Source organism: Oncorhynchus tshawytscha, linkage group LG13 (assembly GCF_018296145.1).
Source record: "Oncorhynchus tshawytscha isolate Ot180627B linkage group LG13, Otsh_v2.0, whole genome shotgun sequence".
NCBI lineage: Eukaryota > Metazoa > Chordata > Actinopteri > Salmoniformes > Salmonidae > Oncorhynchus > Oncorhynchus tshawytscha.
Window position 1 is genome coordinate 50085709 of NC_056441.1, and position 19049 is coordinate 50104757.

Sequence of the window (19049 nt, forward strand, 5' to 3'; positions counted from 1 at the left end):
AAACCCTGGGCCGTACCCAAACAAAAGAGCGAGGGTAAACCTCGCTGAACGCCACGGGGGCGATATATAAAGCCCGCAGCATAACAGCTGCACCAACGCATAGGTGCTCACACCACCAACGGACATGGGAACGATAACCGACAAAAGACAGAGGGAACAGAGGGCACCTATATAACGTACTAATCAGGAGAATGGGAACCAGGAGTGTGCAATCAGACAAGACAGTCCGGGGTTGATGATAATGAATCCCGTTCAGGGAAGCCTAGAAATTCGGTGACGTAGACCTCCAGGAACTGGTGAACAGAATGAGCAGCAGTACCGGGGGGGGGGGATCCGTGACACAGTGCAAGGCCCCCTGTGTTGGGCCTCCCTTCTCTCAGTCTCTCCCCCCCAGTCCCCTGGAGCCCTAGGCCCAGTGCAAGCCTGGCCAGCAACAATGCCCTTCTAACAGCAGTCGCCACACACAGCCTGGCCAATGTGCCTTGTGTCTGCTTCGTCTGTATGTGTGTGTGTGTGTGCACGCGTCTGTGTGCAGCGTGTGCTCTCTGTGGCTGTTGTCACGTGAGGCTGGCAGAGGTAGGCTGGGTGCCAATGTTGCCCTGTTAACTGGGTTCTGTACAGTATGTACAGTATGTCACCATTCTGGGAATGTCAGGAATGCAGGGAAATTAGTCACTAGGATGAACCTGAATACATGTCAAATTCCTCAAATCAGTGAATAAGTGGAAACTAGAGAAGTTCATGGGGTTGGGATACTGTGTAGTGTGACCTGTGTCCTCATTAGTTTACTGGTAGCCATTGGCCTCATCTCTTATCTGTTCATTGACTTGTGTAGACAGTACCAGTGTGTGTGTGTGTGTGTGTGTGTGTGTGTGTGTGTGTGTGTGTGTGTGTGTGTGTGTGTGTGTGTGTGCGTTTCTGCAATCTGACTGACCATTGATCGGTGTCATTTCAGACACACTGAGCTATTCTGCTTTCCCCTGCTATCCCTCTCCCCCTCTCTCCCTCTTTCTATCCCCCTCTCCCTCTATATCCCTCTTTATCCTCTCCCCCTCTCTATGCCTCTATCCCTCTCTCTATTATCCCTCTTTTCCCCTCTACCTCTCTTCCCCTCTCTTCCCCTCTCCATGCCTCCATCCCTCTCCCCCTTTCTCACTGTGGGCACTTTCATCATGTTTATCAACTCAGGGGGTCTAACTGAGCTTAACAGACAGGGAATACAAACATCTGTTTGCAGTGTGCCCCTGTTCTCACGGTGCCTCTGCTGAGTCCAAGGCCTTTCTGAGAGCCAAACACAGAAGTAAGACAGACAATACTGACACTACTACTCACAGGATTGGCCTCATTTGACCTGATTGGAGACAATTCGTTCGTTCTCTTTGTGACCAAGTACTATGTTAAATGAATTAGTCCACCACCATTGGTTGATTGGTGAGGTGTTTTGGTTGGGAACATACAGATGTGTGGAGTAGGAAGAGTGGTACAAGAGGAACTGTATGATGTTGAGTCCTCTTAGTCTGTGGAACACTCTGACCGTGTCTCCAACTGAGCCCATCCCCACCACTTTCCCCATCCCTCTACCGCTCCCTCCCTCCACCACCCCCTCCCCCAACCTAGCCCGCAGGGCCCACTCTGCAGCAAGCGCATTCCTTCTCCTTTTCTCTTCCCATCCATCCCTCCGTCCTGTCATTCAAGGTCTACAGTCGACCTCACTCCCTCCGTCTCTCTGTGTCGTCCGTTCTCTCCGCGCCCCCTCCCCCCGCGGTGACTCCTGTCATTGTGAGCCCAGCTCTGTCTTGGCTTGTTGTGTGAGAATGGGGTCATTGTTGCTGCACTACCAGTGAGTATTTCCTGCCCTAGCTAGCTAGCACCACCGTGTCCCTCTGTCCGACATCCATACACACACATATATAGCGCATTCGGGAAACTATTCAGAACCCTTGATTTTTCCACATTTTGTTACGTGACAGCCTTATTCTAAAATGGATTAAATATTTGAATGCCCAATAATGAAAACAGGTTTTTAGACATTTTGGGGAAATTAAAAATAAATCAAAGAAAAACAGATACCTTATTTATATAAGCATTCAGAACCTTTGCTATGAGACTTAAAATTTAGCTCAGGTGCATCCTGTTTCCATTGATCATCCTTGAAATGTTTCTACAAACTGATTAGAGTCCACCTGTGGTAAATTCTATTGATTGAACATGATTTGGAAAGGCACACACAGTTGACGGTGCATATCGAGGCACAGATCTGGGGAAGGGTACCAAAATAATCCTGCAGCATTGAAGGTCCCCAAGAACACAGAGGCCTCCATCATTGTTAAATGGAAGATGTTTGAAACAACCAAGACTCTTCCAAGAGCTGGCCTCCCAGCCAAACTGAGCAATCGGGGGGAAAGGGCCTTAGTCAGGGAAGTGACCAAGAACCCAATGGTCACTCTGACAGAGCTCCAGAGTTCCTCTTTGGAGATGGTAGAGCCTTCCAGAAGGACAACCATCTCTGCAACACTCCACCAATCGGGCCTTTATGGTAGAGTGGCCAGACGGAAGACACTCCTCAGCAAAAGGCACATGACAGCCCGCTTGGAGTTTGCCAAAAGCCACCTAAAGAACTCTCAGATCATGAGAAACAAGATTGTCTGGTCTGATGAAAACAAGATTGAACTAATTAGCCTGAATGCAAAACATCACGCCTGGAGGAAACCAGGCATCGCTCATCACCCGGCCAATACCATCCCTACGGTGAAGCATGGTGGTGGCAGCATCACGCTGTGGGGATGTTTTTCAGTGGCAGGGACTGGGAGACTAGTCAGGATCGAGGGAAAGATGAAAGAAGGAAAGTACAGAGAGATCCTTGATGAAAACCTTCTTCAGAGCGCTCAGGACCTCAGACTGGGGCAAAGGTTCACCTTCCAACAGGACATCGACCCTAAGCAGACAGCCAAGACAACGCAAGAGTGGCTTTGGGACACGTCTCTGAATGTCCTTGAGTGGCCCAGCCAGAGCCCGGACTTGAACCCGATTGAACATCTCTGGAGAGACCTGAAAATAGCTATGCAGCGACGCTCCCCATCCAACCTGACAGAGCTTGAGAGAATTTGCACAGAAGAATGGGAGAAACTCCCCAAATACAAGTGTGCCAAGCTTGTAGCGTCATACCCAAGAAGACTCGAGGCTGTAATCGCTGCCAAAGGTGCTTCAACAAAGTACCGAGTAAAGGGTCTGAATGCTTATGCTTATGCTTATGTAATGTGATATTTCCATTTTTGCTTTGTCATTACGGGATATTGTGTGTAGATTGATGAGGATGTAAAAAAAAAACTCAATTTTAGAAGAAGGCTGTAACAATAACAAAATGTAACAGTAACAAACAACAATAACAAAATGTGGGAAAAGTGAACGTGTCTGAGTAATTCCCGAATGCACTGCATATGCAATTGCGTACGAACGCGCACGCATGTAACACATACAAAGACGTGCATGCACAAACACACTACTCTCAGTGATAAATTCAAGGAGGGGAGGATGCATTGCCGAAAGCATTCAAACAGGGCCCTCGATTGATTCATTCATTGATTGAATCAGGTGCCGTAGTGCTGGCCAGTATTTTCCTACTGCTGCCACGAAGAGGAATCAAGTCGGTCTGTGACGGCTCTTCTAGCAGCAACATCCCTCTTTCGGAGTGTGGGAAAGAAGCCAGACAGACAGGCTACTCCGAACACTAATCCTTTTCTAAACAGACACACATTTAAACTCTTTTCAATGGCATGCTATGCACTAATCCGATAAATAGCAATTATGGAACGTGTATTCATGTCATAATTGAAGGATACCTATATGTAAGATGAGGATACTCAATATTTCAGTCTAACTCACACCATCTAACCAAATAATATCCAAGTTACTAGTTTCTGTAATTAATGCTGAATTATCCCGTGGTTGGAAAAAGAATATTACAGACTGGACAGGACAGCTTGCAGACACAAGGCCCCACTATTCAGATGACTGTTAACTTGCTTTCCATTTGAAGTGATGGCCCTCAAAAGAGCAGCAGGTAACGTCAACACCCCCCCCCCAGCATAATAGCCTATTGTTCAGTATCTTAATGCTCAAACAGCTGTCACAGAAACTCCCAACCAAGGCTACAAATGTGGTTTTTAATGGTATTTTCTTGGTTACTTTCCTTCATATCGACTCGTCCATAAAAGGACTTGATGGGTGAATCCTCGGAGATGGATATCAATCCAGTCCTTTTACCTATCAGTGGTCATCTAGGAAACGGGGTCATGGGACAGTAAGACCATTGGGACACAGTCATGTAGGTTATATAACATATATACCTCTGCAGTATATAGAGGGGTCGATCTGACTCATGGGTGTCCATAGAACTAGAATCTATATAAAGGACTTGGAACCTCTAACTCTTAAGTTTACATACACCTTAGCCAAATACATTTAAACTCAGCTTTTCACAATTCCTGACTTTTATTCCAAGTTAAAATTCCCTGTCTTAGGCCAGTTAGAATCACCACGTTATTTTAAGAATGTGAAATGTCAAAATAATAGTAGAGAGAATGATTTATTTCAGCTTTTATTTATTTCATCACATTCCCAGTGGGTCAGAAGTTTACATACACTCAATTAGCATTTATTAGCATTGCCTTTAAATTGTTTAACATGGGTCAAACGTTTTAGCCTTCCGCAAGCTTCCCACAATAAGTTGGGTGAATTGTGGTCCATTCCTCCTGACAGAGCTGGTGTAACTGAGTCAGGTTTGTAGGCCTTCTTGCTCGCACACGCCTTTTCAGTTATTTTCTATGGGATTGAGGTTAGGGTTTTGTGATGTCCACTCCAATACCTTGACTTTGTTGTCCTTAAGCCATTTTGTCACAACTTTGGAAGTATGCTTGGGGTCATTGTCCATTTGGAAGACCCATTTGCGACCAAGCTTTAACTTCCTGACTGATGTCTCGAGATGTTGCTTCAATTTATCCACATAATTTTCCTGTCTCATGATGCCATCTATTTTGTGAAGTGCACCAGTCCCTCCTGCAGCAAAGCACCCCCACAACATGATGCTGCCACTACCTTGCTTCACCGTTGGAATGGTGTTCTTCGGCTTGCAAGCCTCCCCCTTTTTCCTCCAAACATATCGATGGTCATTATGGCCAAACAGTTCTATTTTTGTTTCATCAGACCAGAGGACATTTCTCCAAAAAGTATGATCTTTGTCCCCATGTGCAGTTGCAAACCGTAGTCTGGCTTTTTTATGGCGGTTTTTGAGCAGTGGCTTCTTCCTTGCAGAGCGGCCTTTCAGGTTATGTCGATATAGGACTAGTATTACTGTGGATATAGATAATTTTCTACCTGATTCCTCCAGCATCTTCACAAGGTCCTTTGCTGTTGTTCTGGGATTGATTTGCACTTTTCACAACAAAGTACGTTCATCTCCAGGAGACAGAACGCGTCTCCTTCCTAAGCGGTATGACGGCTGCGTGGTCCCATGGTGTTTATACTCGCGTACTATTGTTTGTACAGATGAACGTGGTATCTTCAGGCGTTTGGAAATTGCTCCCAAGGATGAACCAGACATGTGGAGGTCTACAATTGTTTGTCTGAGGTCTTGGCTGATTTCTTTTGATTTTCCCATGATGTCAAACAAAGAGGCCCTGAGTTTAAAGGTAGGCCTTAAAATACATCCACAGGTACACCTCCAATTGACTCAAATTATGTTAATTAGTCTATCAGAAGCTTCTAAAGCCATGACATAATTTTCTGGAATTTGCCAATCTGTTTTAAGGCACAGTCAACTTAGTGTATGTAAACTTATGTCCCACTGGAATTGTGATACAGTGACTTAAAAGTGAAATAATCTGTCTGTAATCAATTGTTGGAAAAATAACTTGTGTCATGCACAAAGTAGATGTCCTAACCGACTTGCCAAAACTATAGTTTGTTAAAAAGAAATGTGTGGAGTGGTTGAAAATTGAGTTTTAATGACTCCAAATTAAGTGTATGTGAACTTCCGACTTCAACTGTAGATTCTGTTTCTATGTGTGATACAGTAGACAGGTGATCAGTGGAAAAGTATTTTGGTACCTTATGCTGAGTCATGTCCATATAATGTACAACTCAGTGCAGTGGCTGCAGACAGGTTAGCCATCACGGGGTAGAGTTTTCAAGACCTCTTTCTGAAGACCCATTATCTAGGGTGGGTTGGATTTCAACTTGATCAAATCACCTGATCAATAAGGTTTTGAATTGAATGGCTATCAACTAGAGCCATGTTTTTGAGAAATGTGTTGTTAATGACGCGATTGTTCACACGACCATATTCTTAGGGCTTCTCTGAGTCAGCCTACTAGATGTGCTTATAAAACTGTTGTAACAGTTATATTCAGATTTATTTTTGATTTTGCTGCTAAATAATATGGCCCAAGGAGGATTGGGCACCACTGAGAGAGTGGGCTGATTTTGGATCGGTGTGACAGGTATGGCTAAATGGGACAAGGGACAGAGACCTGCCAACCCGCAAACACCGCTGTCACATCACTCTAAGGAGGTCACCGTAATCAGATTATCCCGGTTAGACAGTCAGGCTCACTACTCTAGCCTCAGCCAGGCAAACAACAACACAGAGAGAAAGACAGAAGCACACACACGCATACACACACTACAAATTCGGTGAGTGTGTAGAGGAGAGGTTGGCAGGCCAGCGAGGGTGGTGGAGAAGAAACAGAGGAGAAGCTGCGGTTGCCTAAAGCTTCTCCGTAAACCGCAGTGATGCCAAACGGGCGGCGGTTTGAAGAGGATATCTGAGACCTGTACACTTGGACAATGAGCTGAGGTGTAACCCTAAACTAAGACGAACCTCTGTTTATCCCCCTCGCTCTCTATCCCTCTCCTTCTACCTCCCCAATCTCTCTCACCTTCTATCTCTCTATCTGTCTTCTCCCTCTCTGTCCCTCTCTTTCCTCCCTCGTCTTTGTGTCCTTTCCTCTCTCCCCATCTCTTTTGCTTCCTTCTCTCTCTTCCTTTGCTTCCTCCTCTCCCTTCATCTCTCTCTCCCTCCCTCCGGGCTTCAATATAAGCATTCATCTTTAAGTCATCAGCTGATCACATACTTGAATACTTTGTTTGTTTTCAATGGGAACGTTTTCAATGGGAACGTTTTCAATTGTTTTCAGTGGGACGCGTCATCCATAGAGGAAGGAGACGGCTTGACAGATTGAGACACTCCTTTGAAATCATCTTTTCACACGGAATAATTGTAAGTGAAGGAATTGACATTTGTGCAGAGAGGCTGACAGCTGGATGACTCAACACAGCCCAGTATCGTGAAGGAAGTTCTGTGCGGTTGTTCAAGGCTTCACCGTCCAATCTGATCCCTATCGTTACGGTTACTGAGGGCGAGGCGGCCTCTGATATGGCGGCTCTTGCTACATCGCAGCTTCACAAACCAGAGAGCGATTAGGAACATTTTGTAAGATCTGTGAGCAGGGTGTCTTTAAGCTACAGATACTCCAGATCGCTCTGCCTCTCTCCTTCAAAAAGCCCTGTACTCAGCATCCTGTACCCTCAACTCGTATCTCTACACCCCATCCCCCATGCTCACGTCCCACACAGACAGACACACTCACACAAACACAGTGTATATACCCCCCCATACACCAACATCTGCAACTGCGTCTTTAAACAGTAAGTAGCACAAAGGACCAGAAATAGCTTGGCGAGCTGCAGAGCAGAACTGCTCTCCTTGAGGAGGGGTGGTAGAAAGAAGAGGATGAGAAGAGAGGATCGGAGGAGGAGGGGAGAAGGGAAAGATGGCAGAGAGAGAGCCAGCTCTCCAGGGCTGATCATACCCTGTCATTCTCAACTCAACTGCCTGTGTGTCAACCAGAAAACTCCTATTTCATTTCATCCACACAACACTTGAATGAACCCATCAACACACGGGTTCACAGTACGTACAGTACTGCACATTCTGTAAGTGTCCACTCATCCATCCTCTGTTAAATGGATTTCGTATACTATACTTCCCTTAACTGGAGACTGGGACTAAAACAGGCTTGAATACAGTCCGTCTACGACCTATATGTATGTGTCTTTGACCAATCAAATGTGTATGCATGGCTGATTCAACATGCAAATAAACCAAAGGAAAGAATGAACGTATTCCCATTCTGAGTGTGATTTGCCCCCAAATGTTTTATATTTGACATGAAATAGGAAAGGACTCATTTGGAGCGAATGGGTCAGAAATGAAATCTTTGAGATGGCAGCAGACACACTGTGGTATGAGTGGAGTGGGAGACGAGTGTTGGCATACTCACTGTTGCTAGACTTGAGGTCTCTGTGTATAACCGGTACAAAGGTCTGATTGTGCAGGTAGTCCATCCCTGTGGCGATCTGCACGGCCCAGTTCACCAGCACCCTGGGGGGTACCTTCTTCCCAGCTAGGGCTCTGTTCAGAGCCCCCCCGCGGGCGTACTCCATCACCAGGCAGAGATTGGGCTCTCGCAGGCACACCCCTATCAGGTTGATGATGTTGGGGTGTCTGAGCATCCAGAAAAGCCTGGCCTCTTGTCGTACGCTTTCAGCTGTGGCGCTGATGTCCTCGTCCGGGTCCTGCCTGGCAGCTTTAACTGCCACCTCCTCCCCTTGCCACATCCCCCTATACACCTTCCCAAACCCCCCTGCCCCAATCACCTCCTCCAGCACCAGCTCCGTGAAGTCGATCTCCAGGGGGCACCCCTCAGGCACCCCACCTGCCACCAGCCCTCCTGGGGTTAGCTGCGGGTAGCTGCCAGCGTCCCTCCGAGTAACGTAGTTGCATGGGAAGATGCCCACCTTGTCCTGGATCTTGCCCGTCCACCAGCCCTCGTCCCCGGACACTTTGGAGTCCTTGGAGAGGACCTCAAGGAGGTCCCCGCGCCGCAGGGTCAGCTCCTCGTCTGCTGTGGCCTCGTAGTCAAACACGGCCGTCCAGTAGGTGTTGGAGGTGGTAGAGCCGCCCTGGTGGCCAGGGTGGGAGTCTGAAGAACCAGAAGAGGAGTTCCAGCTGCTGCCATTCTCAGCCTGGACAGCTGTAGCAGCACACACCGGGGGAGCAGGGGTCATATGTGGGGGCATGGAGGAGAGAGGGGGGGCCATAAGGGGGCCAAGGGGACCAACGAGCATGAGGCCAGGGGGAGGAGGGTCGCAGCAGCCCCCACAGCTGGTGCAGGGCAGTGGGGCTGCTGTGCTGCTCGCTCTGGCATATGGGTCCATGGCTGCTCGGCTGCTGGTCAGCGGTGTGGGCCTGCCCTCTGTCAACTCACGCACAAAATCCATGCAGGGCCCATCAGCTGAATCCAGGCCTCCTTAACCAGAGGAGAGACAGATCAGTGGACAGGCAGGCCAAAGCTCCACTGTCCCATCACTGTCCCCGTTTACTGGGGTAGTTCCAGTTCCTGTCACCAATCATGTGTGTGTAGCAGTCTGTACTACCATGTATAATGCAGTGTGTATTTAACATGTATTTCTACAATAGGTTCTATCTGGGGTGTGTTTCTAAAGGGGAAAAACGCAATCAGGGCAGAACCATGGTCATCCCTGAGAGAGGCTACTGTTTATTCTTCAATGGTATGGTCTAGAAAGCTACCAGAGAGTCAAGGCTGGCCTGGGAAACCCCCAAAGTGGACCCTCTTCATTACTGTGAGATGAGGTCCTTGTGGGTGGTATAGCTTTGCGCTGCTCGGGAAAGCATGGTCGGGATCTGAACACGGGTCTCTGTAACGTCGCACACTGCTTTTACAACTAGGGTATCTCTGAGCATCTATTGCTATTTCATATTAGACTACTGATTGTATTTACTGTCTCCCTCTCAAGATTCAGCAAGCGCCGGATGGTCTGAGTGGGCCACAACAGTTGCGTTTATTATGGCGTCTTACCATTTTTAGTTCCTTACATTTTTGCCCTGATGAGTAACAAGACACAGCCAATGCTGCACTTCATGTCGCCTCATTGAGGACAGATCCTGACTCAGCGATTTAAAGAGGCTAGCTCCTCTCCTTGAAGATTATAAGAGGCCAACGACAGCGAGGAAGCTACACGACAACTGAAGGAGATCGCACATCTGAATAGGCTATTTGTGGATCAATTTGCACCACATGTAACAAAGCATTCTGATTCTAAATAGTGTCATCTGTATAGTTTAACATCCTCTGAGCAAGGATCGTTGTTGTTTCCAAACAAGCCCAGAGCAGAAGAATATCGCTTGTCTGACATCTCGTTATTACATGGTCATTGGCTTTTTGACAGCGATGAATTACAGCAATTTGTCTTGACCTCGCATTTAGTTGACATATCGATTGAAATATTTCCCTACTTTGATGCTGCCTCTTCTAGATCACGTAGGCCTACACCGATAAACGTATAAGCCAGTTTAATGTCCTTAAATAGCGTACTCGTCCATTTTTAGATGGGGAATTACGGCGGACAGCAGTCAGGCAAAGACAATTGAGTGCCTGTACATTTAGCATCTTTGTAGTCAGCGCACATCAATGATTGATCGTTGGTCTTGTTACATTGTCCGGCCTAAGTTCTGCGCACGGTAATGTTTCAATAAACGCGATACACTGAGCCGACACGAACGCTCAGAGAGTCCAGAGACACAGACACCATTGGTACAGCACGGTCTGTTTTTGCCATTATTATCTAACCTTTATTTTGTAGGCTACAAGACGATGCTCATTCAAAACATCTGATACATTTGAAAACCATAAGCAATAGCCTTGTCTACTTATATGGATACGATGTTGCACATTTCAGTTATTTGTGATCAAAGATCCCGCACCTGCTGGCTCTACGGAATATGTTTCAGTGCTTCTCGACACCTTCACACGCTAGGTTAGAGAACGAAATAGCCTACCATAACAATAAATGATGGGTTTTGTGAAGGCATCACGCTGTAATTCCAATTGCAAATAGTTGTGTATCTCTGATCCGAGTTGACGTGATTCAAATAAGGCGATTAATCCTCTACGGTAACGTGTTTTCTTTGGCTATGATAGACAGATGCACCATCTTCGAGGCATTTATAATAATAATAATAATAATAATGTAACAGGCCTAATAAAAGCCTAATCGTCCCTTTTAGTGCCAAATATAATTAGAATCCAGTCTTTATGTGTATATTGCATCTTGTCTTCTGGTTCAAATAAACCAAATATTAAATATTCAAATATTTACGGGAAAAAAGCCTGGACACCGTGCATCACAACATCCATTGACATTGTCGCATGGGCGTGTGATCGCATCTAAATATCCACCATCAGATTCCATAATCCAATTCCACAAAATGAATAGTCTTGGAGTCCTTACTCATCTGAGTCAGTCGGGTGGCCAGTTGTCCTTCACAATCAAATAGCTTTTCTCTCCAAAAGACGTGCCATTTCTAGACGCAGCTGTCAGTATCTAGGCTGACTTTGTGTCCAAATACACCGGCTGGACTGGGTGGAATACGCCGTTGTATTCTGGGAAGTGTAGTTTATTGAGTAGCCTACGTCCACATATCCCTTAATATGTCATAGTTTGGACAAATTAACCTTTGCTTCAATTTGATTATGACAAAATAGGGTTTTAAAATATTCTATCTGTTAGACTTTTATTTTTATGGGTAGCCTTTAATTATAGTCAAGGCATTGCTGCACAATAAGCAGCCTATACTGGTCATTGTCAAGTACGCTAGGTCATTAGGCTGATGCTTTGTGGATCAGTTGAATTAGATATTTTTTAATGGTGTGTGCATAAAATTGTGTAGCCTGGGTTTGTCATGTGCACATGTGTTTGTGTGAGAGGGCATGCATGTGTGTGTCTCCAATTATCACACAACATACTCTCTAGGAAAGTATACAGATATATTTTATTGCAACTTACAACAACAAGCTTAATGCATTACAATTCCATCACAATTTGGGGGATGTTTATCAAGCAGATATCTGGAGACAATACAACACTGCCTAAATGAAACCGTAGCCCCACACTGCCCCCTGGTGATTAGGATGGATGACACCTAGACATTATCGGGGGCAGCTTCACTTTCTGCATCTTCCCTCTCTGTGGCTCCATTGGCTCCCTCACCCAGTCCACCTCCAGCCTCCCATACATACTTTCTCCAGAGGGGTCCATGGTGTGGCTGTTGAGCTGCCAGGGCAGGGGCAGCCCATGGTGGAACTGGGAGGCGGGCCTCTCAAACGACGACTCCCTTAACTGGATTTTCCGCACCACCCTCTGGCCCAGGGACACCTGGCTGGCCTTCCTGGTCTGAAAAGGGGACAGGGTGCAGGAGTTGCGCTGTGTAGCCCCTGGGACATCCAGGGGGCCAAGAGTGGTCAGTCTGGCCCTTGGGGAGCGGAAGCCATATTGGGATACAAGCTTGTACAGGCTTTCCCTCCAGTTGGGGTCTCCCTTACCCTTGACGGGCTTCAGCCTGAGGTGTTGTGGGCTGTCTGGAAGTTGCACCAGACTAGCCTCCTTGCTCAACCCCATGGAGCTCACCCCAGAGTCACTGGGGGCCTTGGTGGTGGGGAGCTGGCTGCACAACTGCTTATGGGGCTTGGATTTCTTGTAGAGTTCTATGATGGTGGGGTCATATACCTGTACGTGCCCTTCCTCCGGGATCGCCACAATGCTGTCCCACTTGGCTGTGGACAGAGAGAATTTGCGGAATTTCTTTGGTGAGCGGTGGGGGCGCATGAAGTCGTCCCCTGGTGGGCTGAGTCCCGGCTCCTCTTTCAGGGTAGAAGATTCATGGTTACACCCAAGGGACCTAATGAGAGGGAGGTCAGGAGTCCGCACGTGATCTGTTTACAGAGAGTGAGAGACAGAAATAGACAGTGAAATGTAAAAAAAGAGAGGAGAGCGAAAGGAAAGGGAGAAATAGGGGAGAGACTGATAATGATTAAGCTAAAAAATAATATATTAAATAAATATACAAAAATAAACAATTATTTGATGAATCATGTCTTGCCACACCATCACCCATGAACCATCACATCGAAAGACTTCCAGGGTTTCTCTCCATGAAACACCACGATTACTAATTAGGGCAGAAAATCAGCATTTGCCTCCCCCTGATTAAAATCAAAAGTGTTCCATCGGCAGACACTGCCTGTTTAATAAGCACCAGCAGTACTGCCCTGGAGAGCAGAGGCCTGATTGGGTACTGAGCGATGAGAGTGGTAGCTAAGCGCCCTGGGTACAAGAAGAGAAGGACCAATGATGCTTGGGAACCAGTCAGTCACTACTTTGAAAGGGACTACTCATTCGCTAGTAATATACATAGCAAAAAGAGCCAAAAGAGACTGGCATCAATGCTAGGTTGTTTTTACAGATTGGCATTCACAATATCAAGTATATCCAACGATCACATAATGTCAACACATGATATATTCGCTTGCAGAGCATATTGAGGAAAAAGTTTGAAAATAATATAGTATGTTTGTAATGTAAGTGCCTTAATGTGTTTGGACCCCAGGAAGGAGAGCTTATGGGGATCGCTATATATTTTTTGTTAAGTACTAAGCCATCACGTAAAATGATGAACATTGACATTGTGCACTGGAAGCAACATGTTGACAATCGTATACGCAATCAAACAAATGCACTGGTCATGACAGTCATATTGGGCCTTATAGATCCACAAATTGTACCTTGCTCTGAGCTTGGAGTGCCATTGTCCTCTGCTGTGCACTCCAAGAAGGGCCCTGAGAAGAGAGAGGAGAAAAGTGGGGGGTAATTCAAAATTGGATGTCAAATACATGTCCTGTATTGAAATGAATTGAAAGAGAGTATAACCCAAATGTTTAGTTTCAAAATGACACTACTCTGGGAAACAAAGCAAACCGTACTGGAGTCCCTGTGGACATATGGCCTGGACAGCCTTCCGCCGATGGGTTTGGCGGGAGCATCTGTGGATTTTTTGTGTTCCAGATCATCAGAAAGTGTTCTTTCTAGATGTTTATAGAGCCTGTGGTTGTGGGAAGGAGTGGTGAGGGGAAGTAAATAAACAAATAATAAATGCATAAATATGACCTGCTAACAAAAGTGGTTGATTTCTGACCGATTTTTTTTATGGAAATGTCAACCACCTTCCGTTCCAGTGATTTGAGCACTACTCACATCTTGGGTACGTCTTCATTGGCCTGCATTCTATTCAGCAGGCTGGTCTTGTTGTCAATGCCGTAGACCCGGCTCAAGATGTTCTTGGCCATCTCCCGCAATTCCATTGCTGGGTCTAGGAGAACCTCCGCCAGCAAGTACAGGTGTTTGTCCTGGAAGTGATCTATCTGATCTAAGTTCTTCATGGCCTCCAAGCGTTTCCAGTGGGGGTTCCCCTTCTGGATATGTTTTAAGAGGCAGAAGGTGAGGTTATTTATGATCTCCACAGGGATGTCGTAGGTCTGGAACATGCTGAGCAGGGCCTCTGTGCAGTTTCCATAGACATCACTGTCCATACCCTCCATGGTCAACATGAGGGATTTCATGACCTCCACCAAATCCACATCAGGTCTGGAGACCAGCCATATGCTCTCGGAGATTTGCTTCAGAAGCTCATTTCCGTCACCAGTATCATCTTCGGGTGGGGATTCATACTCGGTTGGGGTGTCAAACAGCTTAGGCATGGGGATTGGTTTGTTGAGTCTTGCTTCTTTGGCCTTAGCAAGGATGGCGGTGACTACTGGTGAGTGCTCTGGTTCATCCTCTGACTGTGACAATGTTCTGCAAAGGGCTTTGGCCTCCTTTGGCAAAATTGCCTTGGGTGGCTCCTGCTTCAGATTCCAGTTACGCAGCACTGAGTTGGGGAGGAAGCCGTCTGGAGCCACGGGCCAGTCCAGAAGAAGTGTGTCTGGGGGGAGAGGCTCGAATGGTGTTTGAGACTTGTCCCGGTCTTCTGACCCTTCCATTGGCTCGTCCTCCAGATTCAATTCTTCCTCCAAAGTTTTAACCAATCGGAGAGCACAAGACCAGGAACCTGTGAGAAAGGAAATTATTGCTTTAACTATAATTTATAACATGTAAACCTGACTATTTTATAAAACATGTAATTACACCCTAATACTTTAAGTGTGGTCACTTTGCTTAACATAACAAGTGAGGCTGATCCACTCACCTGGCTCATCCCCTTTTACAATTGGTGGAGTTGGTACCCGAATCATCAGAGGGTTCTTCTTCCTGTCCCTGTTCAGCACGTCCAGTACATTCTTACATCCTGTGCTTTCTGGCCTCACAACATCAAGTACCGCTGGGGTCTCATTCAACTCTGGCGTGGCCTGCCCAGGCTTCAGGAACATCCGTGGCACCAAATAAATATCATAGCAGCTCTGGGAGCGAGGTAGAAATGGGATGGGATCCTCTAGGATGTCATCCGCGGGGGCCAGGTCCAGTACCTGCTGCAGCAGCCTGGCAGGCAGGTAGCGTAGGCCGGATATGATGCAGATGGTGCCTCCAAAGCAGGCCAGTAGGTCCCCACGGGTGTTAGCAAAGCACAACTGACTAACCGGCATACCTAGGTGTATCTCGGCTAACTGCACACCCCGAGTCTCCCACACTTCCAAAGTGCCCTCAGGTCCCGACACCACCACCAACCCCAGAGCAGCACAGTAATCCAGGCAAGAGATGGAGGTCGGGGGGTTCCTCTCCATCCACAAACACCCTCCACTAGGCAAGGAGAAGAAGAGAAGACTATAGTTGGGGGAAACAGCAAATACCTGACCAGAGAGGAGTCGGGAGAGAACCAGGTCAGAGGAGCAACTCACCCTGGCCAGAGGTGCGACCTCCACATGGACTTCCCCCATCTCTACCTCCCATATGCTGAACTGCTTGTCTGAGCCGTAGCAGCAGAGCTGGGGCCTGGGCCCGGCCAGGCTGCTCATCTGTAAGATAGCACCATCATGGGCCTTCCTGGCGGGGCATCCCAGACGGTGGGGGGAGAGCAGCTGGAGCTTCCCGTTGCGGTGGCCACTGAACACCAGGCAGGGTAGGGGGCTGACCCCGGCCCACTCCGCCCCACCCACCATCACCGCCTCCAGGCACATCACGCTGTCATCCAGGTCCTGGTCCCTGGAGGTCCGGATGATCCGCTTAGCTGTGCAAGGGCACAAAGCCATGTCTAGCACCAGGACCTCTGGACTACCACTGGCCACAAACAACTCCTTCCGACTAGGGTTGTAGGCAAATCCCTGGGCCTGGTCCAGGAGGAGGAAGGGCCAGGAGAGAAGTAGCAACTCCCCGCTGACGGGAGAGATCAGTCTGGCGATACTATCCTGCGACACAGCCAGGAGCTGTGCCTGTCCCCGACTGCTCTCGACCCGCCTCAGGAGCTGCATCCCACAGCCTGGGTCATTAAACAGCCTGTACAGGTTCTGGAGCCTCCAGATGGAGAATGACGAAGGGGAGTGGCAGAGGATACGGTGCTCGCCCAGAGGCCACAGGTTGCGTACCCCCCCAGGGTCATCCAGGAAGAGCTTGAGGAGGAGGTCCCCACTACAGCTCCACTCCTTCACCCAGCCATCCGTGGAGGAGGTGAGCAGCGTGTGGGTGCTGGGCCTCATGAGAACCGTGGACACGGAGCGGGCGTGGGCCCTGAACTCCTGCAGCAGGCTCCTAGTATCCCAGCTCCACACCTGAAGGGAGAGGAGATTAATGACACACAATCCAAGCATCTCACTGTATTTCAGAACGTTTACTCTTTAGGAACATACAGTACGGAATCCTTTCTGCGTAAGACAATGTTGACATTTTTATTTTGAGCTCCTCTTTATTCTCTTCCCTTCATACCTGTACAAATCCAATCATGTCGCCCGTACAGAGGTACCTCTGCACCCAGTCAGGCGACACACAGCGCAGAGTACCCTGACCGTGTCCCCTGAGAGCCCTGTACTCTTTCTTCTCCACAAAGTCAAAGCACTTGATGCCGCGGTTGCAGAGCGCGTAAAGCATGGACGCTTGTCTCTCCGTCACCAGGCCACTAATGGTAGTGTCCCTCCTCAAGGAAGTGCAGTGCCAGTCCAGCACCTTGATTATCCCCAGGTGGGTCTGCACAGAGGTCAGATGTCAGAGAAAACAATATGGTCGCTACTTATCAGTCCAACCAAGGTGCGGGAATTGAGTAAAAAAAAGGATGTGTCAGAGAAGTTGGAAGAGAAAATGCTTTTCATCTTAAAAAACAAGAAGGCTGTAGTGCTTCCTATCAAGGATGCTTGAACATCCCACCCACCTGCAGATTAGTCCAGAAGCCCCAGAAGGTGATGATGCCCATGCTGCCAGTCAGCAGCTCCTCGGTCTCCTTGCAGTAGTGCATACAGAGCACAGAGCCCAGGCAATTGGCCTGGTACAGCACCGCCATGCCCTGCGTTGGGTCAGAGAACACGCGCAGAGAGAGGTCATCGCAGGCCCCAACGAAGACCCGCTGGCTGGGCACAGAGACCAGGTGCTCCACCCGGTAGCCCCTGTCCAGGGGCAGGCTCAGGTTGTGCTTTAGATCCCCTCGCAGGTTCTCTGTCCACACCTCCATCTGACAGAGGGAGGTAAGGGTTCATGGATTTGCAGTTTTGAGGTTTTTGCTAATTCTATTTGAGCGTCATGCAATGGCATACCACCCTGGAACGAATTGGCCTGGCCTAACAGGATGAATAACATGTTATTGCATAGCATTACTTTTTATTATACACAGTATTATCTATTAATTCACATCTGTAAATCCCCATTTAATGCCCCATTTTCACCCGATGTGAGGTCATGGTGTGTCCCCATTGGAAGCCCACCACCACAGTGCCACTGAGGCTTGAGTTGGTGGTGAGGCACTGTAAGTAGTTCTGTGCACACGAGTATTGGAACTGCATTGCGGGAGTGGCATCCAGACACAGGGCTGTCTCTTCCTCCACCTCATCTTCATCAGGATCACTCACTTCCTATAAATATGAATGGGAAATGGTCAAGTTATTGTAATGACGATGATTAAGATGATGATAATGAGATCATGATCATAAATTAGATTTGAATTAAGATGATGAAGAAGAATGGGAGTTCGAATTCGTTTCCTATGGAATAGTAAAATCATTCCCATGACGTCAGAACTATTCAGGTATGATAAACGACAAAATGTCAAAGCATTTTACTTAACTAGGCAAGTCAGTTAAGAACACAGTCTCATTTACAATGACCACCAGCCAAACCAGGACGACTATGGGACTCCCAATCACGGCCGGTTGTGACACAGTCTAGAACTGAACCAGTGTGTCTGTAGTGACGCCTCAAGCACTGAGATGCTGTGCCTTAGACCGCGGTGCCACTCGGGACCATAAAGTTATACCATACCTTTATAGTTTGTTTCAGCTGCGGAAGAAAATATTTCCATTCCGGAACAATCCTTCTCATTGACGTCATGTTGCACTTTATCCCTTATTCACTTAGACTACATTATTTTCTTTCCTTGAAAAACTGGCCTTATATATATTTATTCTGGCACGACTTTGATGACGTGGCAATAATGTCATGCAGTTTAGTAGTAAAACGAGGCCTTTGCGTCATAGTGGCGGGCAGCATTGTAAGGCGCAGATGGGATTTATGTTTTCATTACCGTCCGAAAGAAAATGATCAAACACTGTATGCACATTTTTGTATTGACGTGTAAAAATGCTTTGATTACAATTCACTACCACAAGGTTGCGCTATTTACTAATAACTTAGCTCCAACTCTATGACCACAACCGAAAATAGACAATTAACGTGGTGCAAAAATAATTTACAGGCACTATGTAAGTTAGCAACTTTTATATTCCAAACATGTAACTGTGTATTTCGGAATAGCGCTGTTGTTTTTTCCGAGACATTATTGCAACAGATTTTTTTGCAATGGCCATACTAACACGTCTATCTGTGTTCAATGCAATGAATGTATGGTTGTAGAATAACTGCCATCATAAATTTACTATCGGTACTACAACAAGCATGCTCGCACAGGCGCAGTGCGGCGTGAGATCGAGTGCTAGCGCAGCACG

General features: G+C 47.3%; 2 protein-coding genes across 2 annotated transcripts in view; both read right to left on the reverse strand.

The window, feature by feature from the left end:
• The window catches only part of LOC112244698 (mitogen-activated protein kinase kinase kinase 10-like), a 33244-nt gene extending 21766 nt beyond the window's left edge, over nt 1-11478 (reverse strand). Inside the window, exons 1-2 of the mRNA XM_024412443.2 lie at nt 11371-11478; nt 8340-9368 (exon numbers count right to left, since the gene is read on the reverse strand). Of these exons, the coding sequence (XP_024268211.2) occupies nt 8340-9368; nt 11371-11374 (1033 nt within the window). The 5' untranslated portion in view covers nt 11375-11478. The remainder of the gene's footprint in view (nt 1-8339; nt 9369-11370) is intronic.
• Nucleotides 11479-11898: 420 nt separating this feature from the next.
• Nucleotides 11899-18991, reverse strand: LOC112244708 (WD repeat-containing protein 87). The gene is made up of 9 exons (XM_024412453.2): nt 18367-18991; nt 17775-17960; nt 17267-17563; nt 16828-17085; nt 15161-16673; nt 14170-15022; nt 13899-14017; nt 13701-13754; nt 11899-12851 (listed from the first exon to the last, which is right to left on the reverse strand). Exons 1-9 carry the CDS (start codon nt 18433-18435, stop codon nt 12046-12048), a joined length of 4155 nt encoding a protein of 1384 aa, XP_024268221.2. The 5' UTR covers nt 18436-18991; the 3' UTR covers nt 11899-12045.
• Nucleotides 18992-19049: the final 58 nt, after the last annotated feature.

Coding starts and splice junctions, on each gene's coding strand:
- LOC112244708 (XM_024412453.2), bottom strand. CDS start 18,435: ATGACGTCAATGAGAAGGATTGTTCCGGAATGGAAATATTTTCTTCCG. Junction 17,564..17,774: donor ACACCATGACCTCACATCGG/GTGAAAATGGGG, acceptor TCCCTCTGTCAG/ATGGAGGTGTGGACAGAGAA. Junction 15,023..15,160: donor TGTAAAAGGGGATGAGCCAG/GTGAGTGGATCA, acceptor CCTTTCTCACAG/GTTCCTGGTCTTGTGCTCTC.